The 27,246-nt window shown below is 45.2% G+C and overlaps 2 protein-coding genes and 1 pseudogene across 2 annotated transcripts in view; 2 read left to right on the top strand and 1 right to left on the bottom strand.

Moving 5' to 3' along the window:
* Positions 1–27,246, bottom strand: part of PPCDC (phosphopantothenoylcysteine decarboxylase) — a 357,482-nt gene that overhangs the window by 124,575 nt on the left and 205,661 nt on the right. The window lies entirely within an intron of this gene.
* COX5A (cytochrome c oxidase subunit 5A) lies at positions 7,094–25,486 on the top strand. Its single transcript, XM_008015850.3, has 5 exons — positions 7,094–7,323; positions 15,549–15,665; positions 18,254–18,375; positions 21,807–21,929; positions 25,319–25,486. Exons 1-4 carry the CDS (start codon positions 7,224–7,226, stop codon positions 21,918–21,920), a joined length of 453 nt encoding a protein of 150 aa, XP_008014041.1. The 5' UTR covers positions 7,094–7,223; the 3' UTR covers positions 21,921–21,929; positions 25,319–25,486.
* LOC119628085 (NADH dehydrogenase [ubiquinone] 1 alpha subcomplex subunit 1 pseudogene) lies at positions 22,249–22,679 on the top strand (annotated as a pseudogene).

Genomic DNA, 27,246 nt, shown 5'->3' with positions numbered 1-27,246 from the left:
ATAAATTACCTGTACAAAAATTTGCTGGGCAAGGTGACACATGCCTGTGGTCCTAGCTACTCAGGAGGCTGAGATGGGAGGATTGCTTGAGCACAGGAGGTCAAGGCTGCAGTGAGCCAAGATCACACCACTGCACTCCAGCCTGGGTGATCCTGTCTCAAAAAATAAATAAATAAATTACCCAGTCTCAGGCATTCTGTTATAGTAGCACAAAACAGACTAAAATATCCCCATCTCACAACTTGCCCTGCCCCGCTACAATTTTACAACAAGAAAATACTCTTTTAGAGAGCAACAGTAAGCATTTATTGAGCCGTTACTGTGTACCAGCCAGGACATAGTGTTTTATGTGCATTTCCTGAGGTGATCTTCCCAACAATCTATTAACCTATTAGGTAGGTTCCATTATTATCCCATGTTTCATTTTTTTTGTTTTTTGTTTTTTTGGAGACGGAGTCTTGCTCTGTCGCCCAGATTGGAGTGCAGTGGTGCCATCTCGGCTCACTGCAACCTCTGCCTCCAGATTTCAAGCGATTCTCCTGTCTCAGTCTCCCAAGTAGCTAGAACTACAGGCACGTGCCACCACGCCTGGCGAATGTTTTTTTTGTTTTTTTTTTGTTTTTTTTTTTTGTTTTTTTTTTTGAGACAGAGTTTCACTCTTGTTGCTCAGGCTAGAGTACAATGACGCAATCTTGGCTCACCGCAACCTCCACCTCTCGGGTTCAAGCGATTCTCCTGCCTCAGCCTCCCCAGTAGCTGGGATTACAGGCATGCGCCATCACGCCCAGCTAATTTTGTATTTTTAGTAGAGACAGGGTTCTCTATGTTGGTTAGACTGGTCTTGAACTCCCAACCTCAGGTGATCCGTCCGCCTCAGCTTCCCAAAGTGCTGGGATTACAGGGGTGAGTTGCCACGCCCAGCTATTCTCATTTTTTAGACAAGGAAACAGTGGTTCAGGGAATTGGAATAATTTGCCCAAGGGCATAAGGCAGAACTGTAGTTTAACAGCGGTAAGGGTGTCATTCTCTTGGGTGCCTTTTTTCATTGTCTCAGTTTTCGAAGCAGTCTAGTATTGAGATCCCCTTCACTGGAGATGCTCAAATAGGGGCCTGAGGAAATGGAAACAATGTAGACTTAGTAGACTAATGGCCTCAGGGGCCACCTTCAGTCTTAAAATGTTAGCATTCTTTTTTCTCCGCCCCCCGCCCTCTTTTTCCTGAGCACAGGCTTAATTCCCACCAGAGAAAATAAGAGCTTTTCTAGTCTGGTGCAGTGGCTCATGCCTGTAATCCCAGCAATTTGAGGGACTGAGGAGGATTGCTTGAGGCTAGGAGTTTGAGACCAGCCTGGGCAACAAAACAAGACCCTATCTCGACAAAAATGTTCAAAAATTAGCCGGGAATGGTAGTGCGTACCTGTAGTCCCAGCTACTTGGGAGGCTGAGGTGGGGAGGATTGCTTGAGCCCAGGAGGTCAAGGCTGCAGTTAGCCATAATTCTGTCACTGCACTCTAGTCTGGGTGACAGCATGACCCTATCTCAAAAAAAAAGAAAAACAAAAAAGAAAAAACAAAAACAAAAAAAGAGCTTTTCTTGCATGTGAACTTACCTTTACTAGAAATTCACATGGTGGAACAGTGTCTTTGTCCTCGCAAACTCCTCAGTAACGTCATTCCATCCTACACACATATCAGAGGGAATGCCTCATCACCACTTTTCAGAATGAAGGCCCTGAGCTGTAGCAGAAAGCTGATAGGCTGATCCACTGGTGATGATGACATTTCTGAGCCATTAAAAGTCCAGCTGTTGTGTTTTCAAAAAGAAGAAGCAGCTTCTCCAGAGGGACAGCGAAGGATTTCAGGGTAGGAAATGGCAGGAAGAGACAAAAGACCCTGAAGACCTTCGGTGAGAACCATGTATGTCTGCTCTGAGCCCATCAGGGAAGGTGTACCCTCCAGAAGCAATGGGACGGGCTTCAACCTGTGGACAAATCTGGGGGCCAACTAGGAAACATGCAAGTGCCCCCCTGCCTTAGTGATATGGTAGGCTGAATTCAAAGATAGCCCCAGGATTCATGCCCCCTGTGTACATGCCCTTGTATAATCTCCTCCTCTTGAGTAGGGGGCAGAATCTGTTTAGATATCGTTCCCAAGACTAGTCTACTAGTCAGTCTACTTTGAGTGAATCAAAAAGTTACCCTGGTGGGCTTGACCTAATCAGGTGAGGTTCTCTCCTTTTTTTTTTTTTTTTGACTGAGTCTTCTTCTGTCCCCCTGGCTGGAGTGCAATGGAGAGATCTCAACTCACTGCAACCTCTGCCTCCCGGGTTCAAGCAATTCTCCTGCCTCAGCCTCCCAAGTAGCTGAGATTACAGGTGCCCGCCACCATGCCCTGCTAATTTTTGTATTTTTAGTAGAGACGGGGTTTCACCATGTTGGCCAGGTTGGTCTCGAACTCCTGACCTCAAGTGATCCGCCAGCCTCGAGGTGAGGTCTTTAAAAGCAGGTGAAGTGTCAGAGAGACACTTTCCTGCTGCCTGGAATAAATAAGCTCCAAGATTGTAAGAAGGGTCTATGGAGGGAGCCATGTTGAGAGAGGATGTCACCGCACTCTCTAGGAGTTGAGAGTGTCCTTGGCTGACAGCTACCAAGAAGAAATGAGGACCTTGTCCCACCACTGCAATGAAATCAATTCTGCCAACAACCTGAATGACCTCGGAAGAGGCCTCTGAGCTCCAGATGAGACCTCAAACCTGGCCGAGATCTTGATTTCAGTCTTGTGATAACCAGTAGAGAATCCAGTTATGCTATACCTGGACTTCTGACCTACAGAAACTGAGGGGTAATAATCAGTATTGTTTTAAGCTGCTTAATTTGTGATAAATTGTTATGAAGCAACAAAAAATTAACACAGGCAATTAGGGCTGTGAACTGCTCTCAAGGTAGCAGAGAATTCAGAACTGACTGAAAGATAAGCAAAACCTACCTACAGTACTGATGGGGAAAGAACAATTTCTGGAGTCAGAAAAGTGGGGACTGAAACCTAAGTACCACTATTTGTTAGCTGTATGATTTTTGGCAAGTGTCCTTTAAATCTATTCCTTTATCAATAAATTAGGGATAGGCCAGGCGCGGTGGCTCACGCCTGTAATCCCAACATTTTGGGAGGCCAAGGTGAGAGGATCACCTGAGGTCAGGAGTTCAAGACCAGCCTGGCCAACATGGCAAAACACCATCTCTACTAAAAATAGCAAAATTAGATGGGCATGGTGGTGAGCACTGTAGTCCCAGCTACTCGGGAGGCTGACGCAGGAGAATAACTAGAACCTGGCAGGCAGAGGTTGCAGTAAGCCAAAATCACACCACTGCACTCCAGCCTGAGTGATAGACTCCACCTCAAAAAATAATAATAAAATAAAATAAATTTTAAAAATAAATTAGGGATAAAAACTTATCTCACAAAGTTGTTATGAGGCATAAATGGGATAATAGTTTGTGGCAGGTAGTGGCACATTGTAAATTATAGTCATAATTGTATTTTAAAAAGCAAAAAAATACACCAGTAGCCAATCTAAGTGACTGTAGGCAAAGTGGAGGGACTCTGACAGCAGGGAGACCAGTTGGGATTCGAATGCAATATACCCCAGTGCTTTCTGACTTGCTTTTCTTACTTTTCTTACTTTCTTACCCTGACCTCATCCTAAGCTTCCAGCACTTGGAGATTTGATGAACATTAACTGAACTGCAGAGAGGTCAAAGCTTTCCCCGTTGCCTTTGGCCATTGTAGGGGCAGAAAGGGGTGATCCTTTTCCTCCCCATCATAAGGGTCATGGCTGACACTCCCATAACGAAAGACAGGTTAACAAGAAAAAAACCATAACAAGTTTATTGATCATAGTTTTATGTGACATGGGAGGCTTCAGATTAAAGACCCATAGATAGAAAGAAAATCGTCCATTTTTATGCTTAGGTTCAATAAAACATACGTAGATTTGTGATTGGACAAAAAGGGTCCAAGCTAATGGAAATGGATTGAGTGGGAAAACGCAGCAAAGCCTGTCTGTTCAAATCCTTCTAGCCTCTCTTTTGTATCATTTCTTCCTCCCTGTCCTCCCTACTATGGGGTATGATCCCTCTGGAATGAGTGTCTTAATTTCTTTTCTTTTTTCTTTTTTTTTTTTTTTTGGAGACAAGAGTTTTGCTCTTGTTGCCCAAGCTGGAGTGCAGTGGCGTGATCTCGGCTCACTGCAACCTCTGCCTCCCAGGTTCAAGCAATTCTACTGCCTCAGCTTCCCAAGTAGCTCGGATTACAGGCATGCACCACCACGCCCGGCTGATTTTGTATTTTCAGTAGAGACAGGGTTTCTCCATGTTGGTCAGGCTGGTCTCAAACTCTAGACCTCAGGTGATCCACCTGCCTTGGCCTCCCAAAGTGCTGGGATAATAGGCATGAGCCACCGCGCCCAGCTTTAATTTCTTTTTTTCTTTTTTTTTTTGAGATGGAGTCGCACTCTGTCACCCAGGCTGGAGTGCAGTGGTGCGATCTTGGCTGACTGCAACCTCCACCTCCTGGGTCCAAGTGATTCTCCTGCCTCAGCCTTCAGAGTAGCTGGGATTACGGGTGTGTGCCACCACACCCAGCTAATTTTCGTATTTTTCGTACAGATGAGGTTTCACCATGTTGGCCAGGATGGTCTCGAACTCCTGACCTCAGGTGATCTTCCTGCCTTGGCCTCCCAAAGTGCTCGGATTACAGGCATGAGCCACCACACCTGGCCATGTTTCCTTTTCTCTTTTTTTTTTTTTTTTTTTTGAGACGGAGTCTAACTCTGTCACCCAGGCTGGAGTGCAGTGGTGTGATCTTGCCTCACTGCAACCTCCACCTCCTGGGTTCAAGCGATTTCTGGCTAATGTTAGTAATTTTAGTAGAGATGGGGTTTCACCATGTTGGCCAGGCTGGTCTCGAACTCCTGACCTCAAGTGATCTCCGGGCCTCTGCTGCTCAAAGTGCTGGGATTACAGGCATGAGCCACCGTGCTCGGCCTTAATTCCTTTATGGCCAACTGTTACACAGAAAAGCAAAGAGGTTATAGCAATATTTGTAGGCTTTATGGCTGGCTTTGGGGCAAAGGGGTTCTACTTTCTATGACCCTCTCTTGGGGAGGAGGGATTCTAGTTTCTGTGGCATGCCTGGAGGGAGAGTAAGGGGCAAGAGACAGAGGGCAGAAGGTCAGAGAGAAACTGCTTCCTAGGCCTTCACTTTGTGGCATTGTTTTCTAAGCCTCAACACTAGGTTGGTGGGAAAAGGTGAGGGCAGGTGCTTTGAAAACATTTTAAAAATCCTTTCCCATCTAGCTTCCTACCCACTGAAGCCACACTGCTAGGAAGGAAAAAGAGAAGGGCAGATGCTGAACCCCTGGAGAGTCGGCCTGAAGTGAGGAAGTGGCATGTGAATGTCCATCTTTTCTTTCCTCAGTGTGCCCAGGGATAGAGAATGGGAGACAGCAAGACAGAACAGAATGTCTCATTAACTCTGGGCAGCATCCAGATACTTCAGGCCTGGGAGAAGTGTCCTCGACTGCCCATGGGCTCAAAGTTAGGATGTAGCAGTGAGATCAGATGCAACAACCTTGGACCTTGATCGACCCTATTTCAGAGCCATCGTTGATTCAGGAGCCCTCCTGTAGGAGATGGGGCAGAAACATTCAGGTGAGAGTCCTCGGAAATGAGAATGTGGCGAGAATATCCTTGACTGCCAGCAGCAACCTAATTTCTGAGTCTCTTTCCTAATCTGTGAAATGAAGTAGTTGAACTCATTTTTTATGTAAGCTGGTTTGTGATATAAGAATATGGACATGCTGGGCGCGGTGGCTCACACCTGTAATCCCAGCACTTTGGGAGGCCGAGGCGGGCGGATCACGAGGTCAGATAGAGACCATCCTGGCGAACACGGTGAAACCCCGACTCTACTAAAAATACAAAAAAATTAGCCGGGCGTGGTGGCGGGTGCCTGTAGTCCCAGGTTCTAGGGAGGCTGAGGCAGGAGAATGGTGTGAACCCGGGAGGTGGCAGAGCTTGCAGTGAGCGGAGATCACGCCGCTTCACTAATATATAATACTAATATATATTAGTACATATATATGTACTAATAAAGTCCCTTACATATAGGATTTTTTTTTTTTTGAAATGGAGTTTCGATCTTGTTGCCCAGGCTGGAGTGCAATGGTGCAATCTCAACTCACTGCAACCTCCACCTCCTGGGTTCCAGGAATTCTCCTGCCTCAGCCTCCCAAATAGCTGGGACTATAGGCATGCGCCACCACGCCGGGCTAATTTTGCATTTTTAGTAGAGACGGGGGTTTCTCCAGTTGGTCAGACTGGTCTCGAACTCCCGACCTCAGGTGATCCGCCCGCCTTGGGCTCCCAAAGTGCTAGGATTACAGGAGCGAGCAACCGGGTCCAGCAGCATTTTCCCCCCATTCGTTGTTTTATTTTATGCCACAACGAAAAGGCGGGGCTAAGCAAAGTAGGTTTTTGTTTCGTTTGGTTTTTTGGGATGGAGTTTCGCTCTTGTTGCCCAGGCTGGAGTGCAATGGCACCATCTTGGCTCACCGCAACGTCCGCTTCCTGGGTTTAAGCGATTCTCCTGACTCAGCCTCCCGAGTAGCTGGGATTACAGGCATGAGTTGCGCCACCACGCCTGGCTAATTTTGTATTTTTAGTAGAGACGGGGGTTCCTCCATGTTGGCCAGGCTGGTCTTGAACTCCCTACTGCAGGTGATCCGCCAGCCTCGGCCTCCCAAAGTGCTGGGATTACAGGCGTGAGCCACCGCGCCCGGCCGCAAAGTAGATATTTTTATTACAGTTTGTTGTTATTGCTATCACTCCTATTTTGAGGTGATTAAGTGCCCTCCTGGGCCTGATTCGAAAAAGTCCACGGTCGGTTGCTCCTCCCTCGCCTCCATTCGTACTTCCAGGATGGCGGCTGCAGGTCACCTGACAAGAGACAAGGCGGGACGCCAGGCTAACAGTTTGTCCTCAGCGCGCCGCCGTAGCCCGCCGGCGGCCGCCCGGTGGCCCTTCTCACCCACGCGCCAGAGTCGCAGTGGGCGGGCCTAACGTGCTCCGCCCGCCGTGCGCCTGTCCGGCCCCCACTAGCTCCAGAGTAACCCGAGAGCTCACACCGGCTTCTCTCTACCCTCAGCCTGCGCGCCGCCATCGCCGTCATGCTGGGCGCCTCTCTCCGCCGCTGCGCTGTGGCCGCCACCACCTGGGCCGGCCCTCGAGGCCTGCTGCACTCCGCCCGGACCCCCGGCCCCGCCGCGGGTAAGGTCCCTGCGTGCCACTGCCCGCGCCCTCGTGTCCTTGCGGTGACCTGGGCCCCCGCCGCCACTCCGGGGCGGGCTGTCCCCGGCCTAGCCCTTGCCTACAATGGTTACTGAACCCTGTGACCGCGGGCCGCCCTGGCCGCCGCTTCGAGTAGCGGAGGACCTGAGAGCGGGCCCCCGGGGCCTCCCTCCGGGCAACTTCCTGGCTCTGCCACCGCGGACAGGTCAGATGTGGACCTGCTGTGAGCGCCGAGGAGGGGACGCAGCGCTCCCCTTCGGTTCCCGGGCCATGACCCTGCCCCGGCGCCGACCCTGCGGCCGCCTGACCGAGAGTGGCCGCCGCCGGCCTGCAGCGCCTCGGCGAAGGTGACATTGAGCCTTCAGGCGCGCCGCTCAGGGTCCAAGAATACAATATGCTTCCGTGTGGAACACAGGATTATACTTTTTGATCAGACATTTCTCGGTTAGCGTTTAGTGTGTCACCTTCACAGCCTTTTCTGTCATTTTTAGAGACTGCTGTGCCACGTTCTCATTCTTCCACGTTTAAAATAGATCGACGTGTGTGGTTGTTTCCTGATCTCCGGAAGTTTTGATAGGGCTTATGATAAAAATATCACTCTCTTGAAAATTGAATGCCACAGACTCGGGAATACTGGGTTTTGCAAGCATAGGAATGCTTCTTGTTTTTTCCCCTTTGGAATAGAAGCCTGATTGCTGGAGTATGAGACGTGCTGCTGATTCTTACTTTCTTTCCCCTTATATGTGTGCTGGGAGATTTTGAGTCCACCACCGTAGAATAATTACAGTAATTGCACTTCGCTCTTGGTCCGTGATGATTATATAAGCTACATTTTGAAATTTAGCTCCGATGCATCCATATTATATTTTATTTTTGAACCCGCATCACTGGAAACTGTGCATGCATATTTAAACATAAAAACTCAGAAATTCATTTCAGGGTATGCTGAAGTTAATTAAAAAAAGAACTCGGCTGGGCGCAGTGGCTCATGCCTGTAATCCCAGCACTTTGGGAGGTCGAGGCGGGCGGATCACCTGAGGTCAGGAGTTCAAGACCAGCCTGGCCAACATGGAGAAACCCTGTCTCTACTAAGAATACAAAAAAATTTAGCTGGGTGTGGTGGTATGCCCCTGTAATCCCAGCTACTCGGGAGGCTGAGGCACAAGAATCGCTTGAACCTGAGAGGCAGAAGTGGCAGTGAGCCGAGATCGCGCCATTGGACTCCAGCCTGGGCGACAGAGCGAGACTCCATCTCCAAAAAGAAAAAAAAAGAATTTAGAAACTCAAAACTAATAAGGTTGTTGCCTTGACTAAGTGTTTTAACACTTCAGAACCTAAATAATATGTTTTGCTTCATTCATTTTAGACTTTATCTTTTATCATTTGTCATAGAACCCTAAGGCTGGAGGGTACTTTATTTTTGTTTATTTTTAAAGTAGAGACGGAGTGTCCCTATGTTGAACTCCTGGGCTCAGGTGATCCTCCCACCTCAGCCTCCCAAAGTTTGGGGTTATAGGCATGAGCCACTGCAGCCAACCTAGAGTGTGCTTTAGAGATCGTGGAGACCATTTTATTGTATAGAAAATAAAACCAAAATCCATCTTGGGAAACTGAATTCTTGTTTGTTTGTTTGTTTGTTTGTTTGAGACGGAGTTTCGTTCTTGTTGCCCAAGCTGGAGTACAATAGCATGATCTCAGCTCAAGCGATTCTCCTGCCTCAGCCTCCAGAGTAGCTGGGGTTACAGGCACCTGCCACCATGCCCGGCTAATTTTTGTGTTTTTAGTAGAGACGGGGTTTCACTGTGTTGGTCAGGCTGGTCTCGAACTCCTGACGTCAGGTAATCCACCTGCCTCAACCTCCCAAAGTGCTGGGATTACAGGCATGAGCCACCACGCCTGGCTGAAACTGACTCCTTTTTAATGGTGGAACCATTTTTGTTTCTTATAGTTATGTTTGGGCCATCCTGATGTTTGTTCAGATTTTGTGTTTTGCTAAAGTAACAGTACAATTTACATTTTTCATCTGGGCACAGTGGCTCATGCCTGTAATCCCAGCACTTTGGGAGATTGTGGTGGGTGGATCACCTGAGGTCAGGAGTTCGAGACCAGCCTGAACATGGTGAAACCAGTCTCTACTAAAAATCCAAAAATTAGCCAGGTGCGGTGGCATGCACCTGTGGTCCCAGCTACTTGGGAGGCTAAGGCAGGAGAATTGCTTGAACCTGGGAGGCAGAGGTTGCAGCGAGCTGAGATTGCGCTACTGCACTCTAGTCTGGGCAACAGAGTGAGACTCGATCTCAAAAAAAAAACCTTTTTTTTAATTAATTAATTTTTTTTTCTGGAGATAGTTTCACTGTGTTGCCTAGGCTGGAGTGCAGTGGCACCATCACAGCTCACTGCAGCCTTGACCTCCTGGGACTTAACTGATCCTCCTGCCTCTGTCTCCCAAGTTGCTGGGACCACAAGGGTGCCCCACCAGTTTTATTTTTCATATTTTTCATAGAAACAGTATCTCCCTATGTTGCCCTGGCTGGTCTGGGAACTCCTGGGCTCAGGAGTGCCTCTAGCTTCCCAAAGTCCTGGGATTACTCTTTTTTTTTTTTTTTTTGAGACAGGGTCTCACTCTGTCATGCAGGCTACAGTTTAGTTGGCACAGCTCACTGCAGCCTTGACCTCCTGGGCTCAGGTCATCCTTCCACCTCAGCCTCCCAAAGTGCTGGGATTACAAGCGAGAGCCACTGTGGCTGGCCTCAATAACTTGTTAATGTGCCCTCATTCCTAGAGTTACCTCCACCAAATCATTCTTTGGGCCTGTCTGGGTTGATTATGTATTAAATGGAAAACTATCCTATTTAACTAAATTTAAACCTGAAGGATTAATGAGCCCTTTTATTTTTCTATATATGTTAGCCTTTTTTGTTTTTATTTATTTATTTATGTATTTTTTTTTTTTTTGAGTCGGAGTCTCGCTCTGTCTCCCAGGCTGGAGTGCAGTGGCCAGATCACGGCTCACTGCAAGCTCCGCCTCCCGGGTTTACGCCATTCTCCTGCCTCAGCCTCCCGAGTAGCTGGGACTACAGGCGCCCGCCACCTCGCCCGGCTAGTTTTTTGTATTTTTTAGTGGAGACGGGGTTTCACCATGTTAGCCAGGATGGTCTCGATCTCCTGACCTCGTGATCCACCCATCTCGGCCTCCCAAAGTGCTGGGATTACAGGCTTGAGCCACCGCGCCCGGCCCGCCTTTTTTGTTTTTAAATGGAGTGCTTAACTGAATGCCAAAAAGCAGTGTTAGAAATAGATTTTTAGAATGAAGCCCTAAAAATGTCCTCATTTTTCACAGCTGCTTCTTTTTTCTTTCTTTAGAACTTTCAGGTTACGTAAAAGCTCTGAGTAATTGTTTTCCAAAATAATTTGCCTTACAAGCTTCAATACTAGGTGGAGATCCTGTTCTTAAGTGGTGTGGGGTGTGTGGGGCAGAGAATGCTAGTATAGTTTACCTAAAAAAATATTAAGCATGTGGAGGATGTGTCAATAGCTAATAGAATAGATCCTGCTCTCCCCATGACTGGATTTAACAATATAATTTAAATCGTGTAGGGAGAGTCTGTTTTACCCCTTCAGAAAGAGATGTATGGGTTTTTAAATTTTTATTTATTTTAATTTGTTTGATAGAGAGTATTGCTCTTTCACTTAGGCTGGAGTAGAGTGGTGCGTTCATAGCTCATTGCAGCCTTGTTGCCCTGGGCTTGAGGGATCCTCCTGCCTCAGCCTCCTGAGTAGGTGGGACCACCAAACCCCGCTAATTTTTTAAGTTTTTTGTAGAGAGTGGGGGTCTCTGTTGCCCAAGCTGGTCTCTCAGTCCTGGCATCAAGCGATCCTGCCTTGGCCTCTCAAAGTTCTGGGATTACAGGCGTGATCCACCATGCCTGGTCTGTTTTATAAAAGAGTTTTTGTAATAGAACCAGTTTGTAATTTGGCTTCCAGAAGACATGTGATCAAATCCTTGAAGGTGGTGATCTTGATTTGGAGTTGCTGTTGCTGGTCATCTTATTCACAGTTAGGAAACAAAGAATTGCACTCATGTAGTCAAATCCATGCCTAGCAGTGAACAAAAGGAATTGAGCTTATCATGAAGCAGTGTTCTGGATAGGACAGGTAATTACCTCTAGGGAAGGAGTACATAGACCTTTCATTGGGTAAATACTTAGAAGTGGAATTACTGTGTTATATGGTAGGTTTGTGTTTAACTTGATAAGAAACTGCTTAAACAGTCTTCCAAAGTGATTGTATCATTTTATACTTGCATTTTAAGTATTCAGTTAAGGCTAGCTTTAGCTTTTGAAAAAGGTAGCACATAAATTTTTTTTTTGAGACAGGGTCTCACTCTGTCGCCCAGGCTAGTGCCGCTGCGTCTGGCCCTAAGTTCTTGATAGTAGTGTGTTAGACAGTTGTTCTAATCTATGTTTGTGTGTGTGTGTGTATATATATATATATTTTTTTTTTTTTTTTTTGAGCCACCGCACCTGGCCTTGTTTTCTGATATATTAAATTTGAATATTAGTGTTGTGAGACTTACTCAGTATCCATGTAGTTTTGATTAAATGTTCGCACTTACTAGATATATTTAGGTGTGGAGATCCATTTTTGTTGTAGAAATTAAGGCCGGGTACGGTGGCTCATGCCTGTAATCCCAGCACTTTGGGAGGCTGAGGCAGGCAGATCATGAGGTCAAGAGTTCGAGACCAGCCTGACCAACATGGTGAAACCTCGTCTCTACTAAAGTTACAAAAAATTATCCTGATGTGGTGGCACACGCCTATAATCCCAGCTACTCGGGAGGCTAAGGCACGAGAATCACTTGAACCTGGAGGTGGAGGTTGCAGTGAGCCAAAATTGTGCCATTGCACTCCAGCCTGGGCAACAGGGTGAGACTCTGTCTCAAAAATAAAAAAAAAAAGAAATTAAAACGTATTCACTTCTAGTCCATTTATGTACATATTCCACTTCATTCTGGGCTTAGATTATGTAGGTAATTTAGGTCTCTGGGAAGATCTTTTCTGCTTTGTTTTTTTTCCTACTCTTCCTCCTGCCCGTTACTGCATTAAAAATATGTAGGATATTACTAACATTCAAATTTCAGAGTATTCTTAGAACAACAATGTTGAGAGGTTTCTGGGTGAAGTTTAAAAATATATATATATATATATATGTTAAAGCCGGGCACGGTAGCTCACGCCTGTAATTCTAGTACTTTGGGAGGCCGAAGTGGTAGGATTCCTTGAGGCTAGGAGTTCAAGACCAGCCTGGGCAACATATCAAGACCCCCATCTCTAAAAGTAAATAAATAAAAATACTTTAAGTCTTAACTAGAAGTTACACCACACTTATCTAAAACAGATAGTAGGAAATGTGATTTGAGATAGATTTCATTTCTTTAAGTTATGATTTCTATAAATAGACAATCAACAAAGACATTTTTAGATAAGGATTAGTTTATAGCTGCCATTTGTTTAATACTTACTGGTGCATAGTGTTAACCTACTTGTTTTCACATTTAATCTTTATAATCTGCTAAGGCGGATAGTGTCCCCATTTTACAGATAAGGAAAATGAAACTTAAGTTAATTTTCCAGGGTCAAACAGTGAGAGCGAAGAGCCTAGAGGTATCTGAGCGCTAGGCTGTGCTGCATCCAATACCCCAAGATAAAATTTTCTGCCTCCTCCTATCCCCCTACCTGTTGCAGAGGCTGTTCAGAAGGAATTCAGATTTCCAAACTCAATTCGGTGTCCATTTGACAAGAGGAAAGAAAAAATGGAGCCGGGTGCAGTGGCTCACGTCTGTAATCCCAGCATTTTGGGAGGCTGAGGTGGGCAGATCACTGGAGGTCAGGAGTTCGAGACCAGCTTGGGCAACATGGTCAAATCCCGTCTCTACTCAAAATACAAAAATTAGCCAGGCGTGGTGGCACACACCTGTAGTCTTAGCTACTGAGAAGGCTGAGGCAGGAGAATAACCTGAATCCAGGAGGCAGAGGTTGCAGTGAACTGAGATTGTTCCACTGCATTTCAGCCTGGGTTATAGAATGAGACTCTCCATCTCCAAAAAAAAAAAAAAAGGAAATGATTTTCATACCATACTGTAAAGGATGTATTGATTGGGAGTCTCTACTAGCCTTCAGAATGCTGCAGGCAAAAAAACACATGAAAATAGTTGTATATCCTGTTTTCTTGACAATGTTACATTTAAAATATCATTTCTCTTTTTCTTTGAGACGGAGTCTTGCTGTGTCGCTCAGGCTGAAGTACAATGGCGTGATCTCAGCTCACCTCAACCTCCACCTCCTGGGTTCGAGCGATTCTCCTGCCTCAGTCTCCCGCATAGCTGAGATTACAGGCGCCCGTCATCATGCCCAGCTAATTTTTGTATTTTTAGTAGAGACGGGGCTTCACCATGTTGATCAGGCTGGCCACAAACTCCTGACCTCAGGTGATCCACCCGTCTCAGCCTCCCAAAGTGCTGGGATTACAGGTGTGAGCCGCTGCGCCCAGCCCAAAATATCATTCCTTATAAAACAGTACTATTTTGCATTAGGTATAGATTAGAGTTTATGTTCCCTTAGGGGATTTATCAGAATCTTTAGGGAAGGGACTGTAGTTTGATAAAGCAATTTGTATGTGTAATTTGTCAGGATGTGTAATTTGTTTTGGAATATAATAACATGAAATTTTTTTTTTATAATGTGTCAATGAAGTATATACGTTTGTTTAAGAACTTAAATGGGGCCAGGGCTGGTGGCTCACACCTGTAATCTCAGCACTTTGGGAGGCAAGGGTGGAAGGAATGCTTGAGCCCAAAGAGTTTGAGGCTGCAGTGAGCTGTGATTGCACCACTGCACTCCAGCCTGGGCAACAACAGAGCGAGAGCCTGTCTCAAAAAAAAGAACTTGAACGGACATTAGCATTATTCTTAGTTTTTTGTTGTTGTTGTTGCTTTTTGTGTTTTTGTTTTGTTTTGTTTCTTTCTTTTTTTTTTTTTTTTTTTTTTTGAGGCAGAGTCTCTGTCACCAGGCTGGAGAGCAGTAACGTGATCTCGGCTCACTGAACCTATGCCTCCTGAGTTTAAGCAATGCCCCTGCTTTAGCCTACCGAGTTGCTGGAACTGCAGGCATGTGCCACCACACCCAGCTAATGTTTGCACTTTTAAAAGAGATGGGGTTTCACCATGTTGGCCAGGATAGTCTTGATCTCTTGACCTCATGATCTGCCTGCCTCGGCCTCCCAAAGTGCTGGGATTACAGGTGTGAGCCACTGCGCCCGGACTATTCTTAGTTTTTTTTTTTTTGTTGTTGTTTTTTTGAGACAGAGTCTCGCTCTGTCGCCCAGGCTGGAGTGCAGTGATGCGATCTCGGCTCACTGCAACCTCCGCCTCCCGGGTTCACGCCATTCTCCTGCCTCAGCCTCCCGAGTAGCTGGGACTACAGGCGCCCGCCACCACGTCCGGCTGATTTTTTGTATTTTTAATAGAGACAGGATTTCACCATGTTAGCCAGGATGGTCTCGAACTCCTGACCTCATGGTCCGCCCACCTCAGCCTCCCAAAGTGCTGGGATTACAGGCGTGAGCCACCGCACCCGGCCCTATTCTTACTTTTTAGAGGTAGAGTGTCGCTGTGTTGCCCAGGCTGGAATGCGATAGCTATTTTCTCAGGTGCTGTCATATTGTTAGCATCCTACAACACTGAACTCCTGGGCTTGGGCAATCTTCCTGCCTCAGCCTCTGAGTAGCTGGGACTACAGATGTGTGCCCCACTATGCCCACCTGGGACATTTTTACTTAGGAATTAATACTCTGGTTACGTGTAAAAATTCAAACAATATGGAAGTATATAAAGTAGTTTTTACCTCTCACAGATAATCACTGTTAATTTAAAATCAGAGGGAACCACTGTTGATAATTTCAAGCTAGTATTATACATTAGGGAGAAAAGTATAAACATGCCTATGTAATACTTTTGGTTCTACTTGGTTTTATTTGCTTAATTTTAAAGATATCTTTCTATATCAATGTATAAGATGTACTTCCTTTGACCTGTTGAATATTTTATCTGCCACAACATATATAGTCGACTCAAAATTTAATGCATTAAACAAGATATATCAAGTACTGTTTGTGTACATTGAAGTTATGGTTCTTTCACATTGTAGCTATCCAGTCAGTTCGCTGCTATTCTCATGGGTCACATGAGACAGATGAGGAGTTTGATGCTCGCTGGGTAACATACTTCAACAAGCCAGATATAGATGCCTGGGAATTGCGTAAAGGTAATTGGAACATAAACATATTTGTCTATTTTTGTGTGTAAATATGAACTGCTTCTGCCCCTTTATTGAGAGCAACTGTTTTGAAAACATGCATCATTTAAACTAGTTACTCCATGCAACTTTCAATTAGGAAAGTTTATGGCTACCTACAAAGCAGGATTTTAAGGCAGGCACTATTGACATTTTGGGCCAGATAATTCTTTGTTGTAGGGGACTGTCCTTTACACTGTAGGATATTTAGCATCACCTTTGGCCTCTACCTGCTAGAAGCCAGTACGTACACACTCATACCATGTGACCACCAAAAATGTCTCTAGATATTACCCAGTGTCTCCTGAAAACCACTGCTATAGCAATAAGGCTAGATGAGCAAAAGGTAACAGTTTTGTACATTTCAAAGAATTTACACAGGCCAGGCGTGGTGGCTCACGCCTGTAATCCCAGCACTTTGGGAGGCCGAGGCAGGCGGATCACGAGGTCAGGAGATTGAGACCATCCAGGCTAACACGGTGAAACCACGTCTCTACTAAAAATACAAACCAATTAGCTGGGCGTGTTGGCGGGCGCCTGTAGTCCCAGCTATTTGGGAGGCTGAGGCAGGAGAATGGCGTGAACCCAGGAGGCAGAGCTTGCAGTGAGCCGAGATTGCGCCACTGCACTCCAGCCTGGGCGACAGAGCGAGACTCCGTCTCAAAAAAAAAAAAAAAAAAAAATTTTACACAAAGCGGTCATTTGGTTCCCTTCCCCTTTGAGTGATGGTTTAGGTTTTTTATTTTTTTTGCATTGTTTTGCCCTGAATAAGTATCTAAGTAAGTTAGAACTTGTGTTTCCTCAATTTGCAGATGCACACTTAGCATGAGTAAATTGTATTAAGTGTAGGGTAATTTATCTCAGACCAAAAATTCAGTATCAATGACTGCATCATATTCACTGGTATCCTTTGTTTAAATATTTTAAAGTAATAAAAGCAAGAAACCTAAATGCTTTAAACTTCTCTGCAGAAATGTAATGATTCCCTTTTGCTACAACCAGTAGAATTCTTACTGAACAATCTGGAGTAGAAATAATAAAAAGAACAATTATGTGTTCCCATTAAAAGAATCTTAAATTTTATGATGTGTCATTTTGTGCAGATCTGAAAGTAATCATGCCCAATCATTTTCTGGTTGAATGTTTATGAGTCTGTATACTAATGTTTCTCTATAATATCTCCTTAATGTCTTCATTTAGGCTTCATTAACTCTCCTTACTCATTTATCTGCCTGTTTTTAGGCTATTTTCCAGTTGAATCTCTTTTATTTTGGTTTTTTGTTTGTTTGTTTTGTGTGAGACTGAGTTTCTCTTATTGCCCAGGCTAGAGTGCAATGGCGCTATCTCAGCTCACTGCAACCTCCACCTCCCGGGTTCAAGTGATTCTCCTGCCTCAGTCTCTCGAGTAGCTGGGATTACAGGCATGCGCCACCACGCCCGGCTAATTCTGTATCTTTAATAGAGATGGGTTTCTCCATGTTGGCCAGGCTGGTCTTGAACTCCAAACCTCAGGTGATCTGCCCACCTCAGCCTCCCAAAGTGCTGGGATTACAGGCGTGAGCTACTGGGCCCAGCCTTGAAGCTCTTTTAAAGCATCCAAAACGTGTTCATTGTACTAAGAGCTAAAGATAGGAGGGCCGGGTGGGGTGACTTACGCCTGTAATCCCAGCACTTTGGGAGGCCAGCGCAGGTGGGTCACGAGGTCAGGAGTTCAAGACCAGCTGGGTCAAGATGCTGAAACCCCATCTCTACTAAAAATACGAAAATTAACTGGGCGTGGTGGCATCTGCCTGTAATCCCAGCTACTTGGTAGGCTGAGGCAGGATAATCACTTGAACCCAGGTGGCAGAGGTTGCAGTGAGCTGAGGTGGAGCCACTGAACTCCATCCTGGGCGAAAGAGCAAGACTCCATCTCCAGAAAGAAAGTTAGGAGTTGAAAATGACTCGAACAGAAACCAGCTAATTATTATGAAAATAGTGTTTGCATTTAAGAAAACTCTTAGAGTTTTTTATGGCCAGGAGCTGTGGCTCACGCCTGTAATTGCAACATTTTGGGAGGCCAAGGCAGGCAGATCACCTGAGGTCGGGAGTTTGAGACCAGCCTGACCAACATGGAGAAACGCCTGTTCTATTAAAAATACAAAATTAGCTGGGCGTGGTGGCACACACCTGTAATCCCAGCCACTCAGGAGGCTGAGATAGGAGAATCGCTTGAACCCGGGAGGCGGAGGTTGTGGTGAGCTGAGATCACGCCATCGCACTCCAGCCTGGGCAACAAAAGCAAAACTCGGTCTCAAAGAAGGAAAAAAAAACTCAGGGTTTTTTCCTTGAATCTGCGTGCTGTTGCGTGCTTTCTTTCCATTAATTCACTTAGGGAGATCCACTGTGATCTTATTATCTAGAATTTGTTAAAGGTAGATTTCTCTCATTTTATAGATAAGAGAATGGAGACCCAGACAGATAAGATCATACGTCAGTGATTCAGTAAAAATGTAAATAACTTATAGTTTAAGTGAGGCTCTTTGAGGTTGACATGGCCCTTCTTTTTAATTTTGCAGGGATAAACACACTTGTTACCTATGATCTGGTTCCAGAGCCCAAAATCATTGATGCTGCTTTGCGGGCATGCAGACGGTTAAATGATTTTGCTAGTACAGTTCGTATCCTAGAGGCTGTTAAGGTCAGTGAAATAATAATGCTAAAATTGTTCTGTAAATGAGTGGGCTATTGCTGAGGTATCAGCATATTCTATATTTTTGAATTTGTTAAAATGCCTAAAATGAGTCTTTATATAACTAGAAGGAATGTACATTGCAGTTAAAATCTTTCTAGAGGCTACTTTGGCAGCATTTATTCAAGACCTTACAAATTGTACATTATACACTTTTGTTCAGCAATTCCATTTAAGAATTTATCTTTTTTCTTTTCTCTCTCTTTCTTTTTCTTTTTCTTTTTTTTTTTTTTTTAGAATTTATCTTGGCCGTGTGTGGTGGTTCACGCCTGTAATCCCAGTACTTTGGGAGGCCGAGGCGAGTGGATCACCTGACGTCAGGAGTTTGAGACCAGCCTGGCCAACATAGTGAAACCCTGTCTCTACTAAAAATATAAAAAGTAGCCAGGCGTGGTGGTGCATGCCTGTAATCCCAGCTACTCAGGAGGCTGAGGCAGGAGAATCACTTGAACCCGGGAGGCGGAGGTAGCAGTGAGCTGAGATCGCGCCATTGCACTCCAGCCTGGGCAACACGAGAGAAACTCTGTCTCTTAAAAAAGAAAAGAATTTATCAAGGAACAATTAAGGGTATATAAAGATTTAACTACAAAGTGTATTCATCTTCTTGCTATTTGTCATACGAAATGTTAGGAATTCTTAAGAGGTAACTTCCCAGAACTGGTTATACTACACAACTATTGATACTGTAAAAATGTGTTTGACTTTAAACATATTTGCATCTGCTGGGCGCGGTGGCTCATGCCTGTAATCCCAGCAATTTTGGGAGACGGAGGTGGGTGGATCCCCTGAGGTCAGGAGTTCGAGACCAGCCTGACCAACATGGAGAAACCCCATCTCTACTGAAAATAAAAAGTTAGCCGGGCGTGGTGGTACATGCCTGTAATCCCAGCAACTCGGGAGGCTGAGGAAGGAGAATTGCTTGAACTCAGGAGGCAGAGATTACAGTGAGCCGAGATGGCACCATTGCACTCCAGCCTGGGCAGCAAGAGAGAAAAACTCCATCTCGGCCGGGCGCAGTGACTCACGCCTGTAATCCCAGCACTTTGGGAGGCCGAGGCGGGCGGATCATGAGGTCAGGAGATCGAGACCATCCTGGCCAACACGGTGAAACCCAGTCTCTACAAAAAGAAATACAAAAAATTAGCTAGGCATGGTGGCAGGTGCCTTTAGTCCCAGCTACTCAGGAGGCTGAGGCAGGAGAATGGCATGAACCCAGAAAGTGGAGCTTGCAGAGATTGTGCCACTACACTCCAGCCTGGGCGACAGAGCCAGACTCATGTCTCAAAAAAAAAAAAAACAAGAGAGAAACTCCATCTCAAAAAAATATATATACATTATATGAAAACATAGGAGGATATATACCAATTTTCCTCCCTCTTATTTGGTTATAATTTCTGAGTTTATATATTTTTTTGAGACAAGAGTTTTGCTCTGTCGCCCGGTCTGGAGTGTAGTGGCGTGATCTTAGCTCACTGCCACGTCTGTTTCCTGGGTTCAAGTGATTCTTCTGCCTCAACCTCCCAAATAGCTGGGATTACAGGCACCCGCCACCATGCCCAGCAAGTTTTTTTATTTTTTAATAGAGATGGGGTTTCACCAGGTTGGTCAGGCTGATCTTGAACTCCTGACCTCAGGTGATCCACCGACCTCGGCCTCCCAAAGTGGTGGGATTACAGGCGTGAGCCACGCTGCCCGGCTGAGTTTTTTTGTAATAAATACATTGCATTTTTAAAAATACAATTTTAAAAAGTACAATTAAGGAGCTCTAGAGTTTTTTGAAGGCAGAAGAAGAGCAACTTGGCACTTTTTTTTGTTTTTTTGAGACAGAGTTTCCACTCTTGTTGCCCAGGCTGGAGTGCAATGGCGTGATCTTGGCTCTCTGCAACCACCACCTACCAAGTTCAAGCGATTCTCCTGCCTCAGCCTCCCGTGTACCTGGGATTACAGACAAATTTTACCATGCCTGGCTAATTTTGTATTTTTAAGAGATGGGGTTTCTCCATGTTGGTCAGGCTGGTCTCAAACTCCCAACCTCAGTTGATCCGCCCGCCTCAGCCTCCCAAAGTGCTGGGATTAGTCATGAGCCACCACGCCCGGCCGACACTTTCTTAGTTCTTTTGACTTTTTATTAATTCCTGAGGAATCTTGTGACAGCACAGGTGTAACTATAACAGTGAATAGTCTCCAGCCCTGGACATACGTATTTTCAAAGTACAGCTTTCCATGAAAAGATACTATGGTCTGTAAAAAAAGAAACTCAAAGTCTGTTAACTGCGAAAGTGTGACATTACTTTATCTATAATGGGTAAGATAATTAAGGGTTCTGTAGGCTATCAATCCATTCAACACTGGTAGTTAATTCAGTTAGGGTCTCAAATTGGAAGCAAATGAAAAAACTTTTCCTGTGTTAACTTAATTATTCGTGTTGCCTGCTGGGCATGTCTAATTGCCTTCACAAAATTCTGTCATCACTACCTTCTTTTCCAGTAATTCTAGACTTTAAGATGTTTTTTCTGGATTTAGTCCAATTGCAGTTATTCTCAAGGTATCTCAAAAACCTCCCTTGAACGGTACATATATAAGTTGCCCTCTTTATTTATTTATTTATTTATTTTATTTTTTATTTTTTTGAGACGGAGTCTTGCTCTGTCACCCAGGCTGGAGTGCAGTGCCACGATCTCAGCTCACTCCAACCTCTGCCTCCCTGGTTCAAGCAATCCCAAGTAGCTGGGATTACAGGGGCATGCCACCACACCCGGCAAATTTTTGTATTTTTAGTAGAGACCGGGTTTCACCATGTTGGTTAGGATGGTCTCAAAAACTCCTGACCTTGTGATCCACCTGCGTCAGCCTCCCAAAGTGCTGGAATTACAGGCATGAGCCACAGCACCCAGCAAGTTGCCCTATTTATTGAACAAATGTGTTAACGTAAAAGTAGATGACCTTTTTTTTTTTTTTTTTTTTTTTTGGAGACAGTCTTGTTCTGTCACCCAGCCTGGAGTGCAGTGGTGTGATCTCGACCCACTGCAACCTCTGCCTCCCAGGTTCAAGCCGATTCTCCTGCCTCAGCCTCCCGAGTAGCTGAGGTTACAGGCATGTGCCACTACACCTGGCTGATTTTTGTATTTTTAGTAGAGATGGGGTTTCACCATGTTGGCCAGGCTGGTCTCAAACTCCTGACCTCAAGTGATCCACCTGCCTCAGCCTCCTAAAGTGCTGGGATTATAGGCATGAGCCACTGCGCCCAGCTGATGACCTGTATTATTAATTCTGCCCTGCTTGCCTCTGCATATGTAATTAAAAGCATTTTTTAAGTTCATTTCATGAATTAATAGACATGGCTTTTGAGAGTTAAATGTGAATATTCTTTTTGCCATCAGGACAAAGCAGGACCTCATAAGGAAATCTACCCCTATGTCATCCAGGAACTTAGACCAACTTTAAATGAACTGGGAATCTCCACTCCAGAGGAACTGGGCCTTGACAAAGTGTAAACCCCATGGGTAAGCGAGAAACCACTGAAGAAGGCAGGAAAACAATCCAGAGAGGTGTGGGTGGATGACATTTAAGTGTGCTGTGGTAAGACCTTTCAGTGTTCTTGTTAGGGACTACAGGATGCATGCCACCTCACCTGGCTAGTTTTTGTATTTTTTAGTAGAGACAGGGTTTCACCATGTTGGCCAGGCTGGTCTCAAACCCCTGACCTCGTGATCTGCCTGCCTTGGCCTCCCAAAGTGCTGGGATTACAGGCTTGAGCCACTGTGCCTGGCATCATTGTTTTCTTATGGGTATAAAGGCAAAAGCCACCTTAATTAAAGAAAAATCTTGGAAGGGAGCCGAAGCCCGGTCACCTTTCAAGGACCCAGAAGTAGGGTTTTGGCCTAGATAACGGGGCAGAGATGTGGTTCGAGGTTCTCCCGGGACTCGCCACCATGGGCGTGTGCTTGTTTATTCCAGGAGTGGCTACTGCGTACATCCAGAGGTTCACTAACGGGGGCAAGGAAAAAAGGATTGCTCATTTTGGGTATCACTGGAATCTGATGGAAAGAGATAGGCGCATCTCTGGAGTTAATCGTTACTATGTGTCAAAGGGTTTGGAGAACATTGATTAAGGAAGCATTTTCCTGATTGATGAAAAAAATAACTCAGTTATGGCCATCTACCCCTGCTAGAAGGTTATACAGTGTATTATGTAACATGCAATGTGTTATGTAGTGCTTAATAAAAATAAAATGAAAAAAAAAAAAGAAAAATCTTTATAAAATATTTTAGCCATAAACAGTAGCATAGTACAGTGAGTCTGTGTACACATATCCAGATTTTCAGATACTTTTATTGTTGCCACATTTGCTTTGGTGTTTTTAAAGTATTTCTGTTTGGGGTGGGCACTGTGGCTCACGCCTGTAATCGCAGCGTTTTGGGAGGCCAAGGCGGGCAGATCACAAGGTGAGGAGTTCAAGACCAGCATGGTGAAACCTTGTCTCTACTAAAAATACAAAATTTAGCCGAGTGTGGTGGCATGCGCCTTTAGTCCCAGCTACTCGGGAGGCCAAGGCAGGAGAATCGCTTGAACCCAGGAGGCAGAGGTTGCAGTGAGCCGAGACTGCGCCATTGTACTCCAGCCTGGGTGACAGAGTAGGACTGTGTCTCCAAAAAAAAAAGAAGAACTTGGCTGGCAACAATGGCTCATGACTGTAAGCTCAGCATTTTGGGAGGCTAAGGTGGGAGGATTGCTTGAGTTCAGGAGTTTGAGACCGGCCTGAGCAACATAGTGAGACCCTGTCTCTGTTAGTTAAATACATACATACATACGTACATACTACAAACAAAAATACTCAGAATTCAAGGAATTTTTATATTCAGTCTTCCTGTTGAGAAACTGAACAGAAAATGCCTAAAACTTTGTCATCTACTTTTAGGATTTTTTTTTTTTTTTTTTTTTTTGAGACAGAGTCTCACTCTGTCACCCAGGCTGGAGTGCAGTGGCACGATCTTGGCTCACTGAACCTCCGCCTCCCAGGTTCAAACTGATTCTTGTACCTCAGCCTCCTAAGTAGCTGAGCTTACAGGCATGAGCCACCATGCCTGGCTAATTTTTGTATTTTTAGTAGAGACTGGGTTTCACCATGTTGGCCAGGCTGGTCTTGAAATCCTGACCTCAGGTGATCCACCCACCTTAGCCTCCCAAAGTGCTGGGATTACAGGCGTGAGCCACCGTGCCCAGCTGGGATCTCGTTTTAAAGCTTGCTTTAAAGGAGTGGTATTTTTGTTTGTTTTTATTTAATTTATTTATTTATTTTTAATTTTGTTATAGAGACAGGGTCTCACTATGTTGCCCAGGCTGTTCTCAAACTCCTGGGCTCAAGTGATCCCTTCACCTTGGCCTTCCAAATTATTTGGGTTTCAGGTGTGAGCCAGAAGCAATGGTCTTTTCATTTTATCTTTGTCCCCCTCCTCACCAGCACAGCCTCCCTGAAGTAGCTCATCTTTATAATATATGCAATGGTTTTGACTTCTATGAGTACTTACAGAAAACTAGTTGTGCAGAATGGAAGTTTTCCTAGTTATACTTTTGAAGCTATTGCTTGCTTGTTTTGTTGTTGTTTTGAGATGGAGTCTCACTCTGTCATCCACGCTGGAGTGCAGTGGCACGACCTCTGCTCACTGCAACCTCTGCCTCTCAGGTTCAAACAATTCTCATGCCTCAGCCTCCCTAGTAGCTGGGATTACAAGTGCCCACCACCATGCCCGGTTCATTTTTGTGTTTTTAGTAGAGACTGGGTTTCGCCATGTTGGCCAGTCTGGTCTTGAACTCCTGACTTCAGGTGATCCGCCTGCCTCAGCATCCCAAAGTGCTGGGATTATAGGTGTGAGCCACCGTGTCTGGCCCTGTGGTTCATATTCTATAATAGACTCCTAAAAGTTTGTTTTAGTTTTATTTAATATTATTCCGAGGGGTCTAGGAGATCTTTTTTATGTAAGATGTATTCTAGCTATACTGACTTTTTCTTTTTTTTTTTTCTTTTTTTTGGAGACAGAGTCTTGCTCTGTTGTCCATGCTAGAGTGCAATGAAGCGATCTTGGCCCATTGCAACCCCCGCCTCCCGGTTGAAGCGATTCTTGTGCCTTAGCCTCCCGAGTAGCTGGGACCACAGGCGTGGGCCACTACACCAGGCTAATTTTTTGTATTTTAGTAGAGACGGGGTTTCACCGTGTTGCCCAGAGTGGTCTCGAACTGCTAAGCTCAGGCAATCTACTTACCTTGGCTTCCCAAAGTGCTGGCATTAGAGGCGTGAGCCACTGTGTCTGGCCCAAAAAATAATATTTTTGAAAAATGGCAGGCCGCGCGCGGTGGGGCGGTGGCTCAAGCTTGTAATCCCAGCACTTTGGGAGGCCGAGATGGGCGAATCACGAGGTCAGGAGATCGAGACCATCCTGGCTAACATGGTGAAACCCCGTCTATACTAAAAAATACAAAAAACTAGCCAGGCGAGGTGGTGGGCGCCTGTAGTCCCAGCTACTCGGGAGGCTGAGGCAGGAGAATGGCGTAAACTCGGGAGGCGGAGCTTGCAGTGAGCTGAGATCTGGCCACTGCACTCCAGCCTGGACGACACAGCCAGACTCCGTCTCAAAAAAAAAAAAAAAAAAGAAAAAGAAAAATGGCAACTACTAAGTGCTTTTCTGATTGGGAAGGAAGTACCAATGGTATAAACAACAAAAAAACCACAAAGCTAGTCCCTCGTGGGTTGACATTAGGCAGGATTAAGTAAGAGCAGTAAAGGGTACAGAGAGACGGTAATTTCCCTGGTTGTAGCGCTAATGGTTATTTTTAAAAGATTTCTACCTTTTCTTTATTCTTTTCCCGGCTAATTCTTTGTGTTTTCTCTTACAGATGGGCTTCCCCACGGATTTATTGACACTGCTACTTGAGTGTGAACAGTTACCTGGAAATACTGATGATAACATATTACCTTATTTGAACAAGTTTTCCTTTATTGAGTATCAAGCCATGTAATGGTAACTTGGACTTTAATAAAAGGGAAATGAGTTTGAACTGAAATCAGGTATTTGTTTCATGTGTTTGCATTAATAAGCAGAAAATTAAGTGCCGTATTGGTTTCATGGTTTTGTTGGCCTCTCACATGCTGAGAAAACTGTGTTAATTCTCTGGAAATCATCTGACATGAAAATCAGTTTCATTAATATGTTTGGGTGCCCTAGCTGGTAAAGTAGCTGAAAGCCAGAAGTCGTTTATAGAATTTTCTTGTTGACACCCTAGGCTTAGGGGACTGGTTGTCTGTGGGGATGGATCAAATTGTGTACCTTTCCAAAACAGGTTTTAATGATGTTTAAAAGTGGTCACTGAGATAGTCTTGAGGATGTGCTATGCAGTAGCCAAGCCCTCTTATGGTGTGTTCCTCTCTTAGTGCTCCTTTCCTTCCCTACCTGTTCTTCCCTTGCAGTGGTGTATTAGCCTTGGACATTAAAACATTTGCTTTGTAAATTTGGAGGCATTCTGATTAAACAGCTGAGTAAAACAAATCCTGCTTGTGTTAGAAGCACCATAATACTAGAACTAGTTGCTGGATAAAGAGGTTCTAGATCTGGGTCACTTCCAGTATAGCCAGTCCAGACTGCAGTGTCAGGGAAATCGGATTAATATTAGCTTGAAATTCAGATGTCTGGCCAGGCGTGGTGGCTCATGCCTGTAATCCCAGCACTTTGGGAGGCCCAGGCAGGCGAATCATGAGGTCAGGATATTGAGACCATCCTGGCTAACACGGTGAAACCCCGTCTCTAGTAAAAATACAAAAAGTTAGCTGGGCGTGGTGGCAGGTGCCTGTAGTCCCAGCTACTCGGGAGGCTGAGGCAGGAGAATGGCATGAACCTGGGAGGCGGAGCTTGCACTGAGCCAAGATCGCACCACTGCACTCCAGACTGGGTGACAGAGCAAGACTCTGTCTCAAGAAAAAAAAAAAAATTCAGATATCTTCTCTCCTAGAGCCACGTAAGGGATTGTTACTAAAATCAGTTTTGGTGAAGTTCTAATACTTTGAGACCTTTTATAAAACCCCCTGCCCAGTTTTTAAGAAGTAGAAATGTGAAATAAACTAAAATGGCACATACGTTTAATGTATAGTTGGTAGGCTGTGGTTCTTAGGTTTGGTCCCACTGTGGGCCAGTGCTTTCCTCCTCACTGCAAAATGAGTAAAAATGGTCTCTGTTCCTCATGTCATGGGAGGAGCAGAGGAAGGAACATAGGTTCACAGTTATCTTTGAGGGTGAGATAAATGCTGTGATGGTCTTCATGCTACAAAAATTTATCGAACACCTACTGTATAACAAACATGCCAGGCACTGAAGGTAAAGCAGTGAACAGGAGAGACAGTGAATATTGGAACCTGGAGACACTGGAGGTAGGGATAAAACTTAGGCATGGCCGGGCGCGGTGGCTCAAGCCTGTAATCCCAGCACTTTGGGAGGCCGAGACGGGCGGATCACGAGGTCAGGAGATCAAGACCATCCTGGCTAACACAGTGAAACCCCGTCTCTACTAAAAAAATACAAAAAACTAGCCAGGCGAGGTGGCGGGTGCCTGTAGTCCCAGCTACTGGGGAGGCTGAGGCAGGAGAATGGCGTAGACCTGGGAGGCGGAGCTTGCAGTGAGCTGAGATCCGGCCACTGCACTCCAGCCTGGGCGACAGAGCGAGACTCCGTCTCAAAAAAAAAGCAAAACTTAAGCACAGTGTAGTTATAACTTAATGGGGATTTTGAATTAGGGTAGTAGCCATAGGAATGGAAAGGGATGAATTTTGAGAA

This window comes from Chlorocebus sabaeus, chromosome 26 (genome assembly GCF_047675955.1).
Source record: "Chlorocebus sabaeus isolate Y175 chromosome 26, mChlSab1.0.hap1, whole genome shotgun sequence".
Classification (NCBI taxonomy): Eukaryota; Metazoa; Chordata; class Mammalia; order Primates; family Cercopithecidae; genus Chlorocebus; species Chlorocebus sabaeus.
Note: the sequence above shows the minus strand (reverse complement) of the source record. Positions and strands in the feature narration are given on the sequence as shown.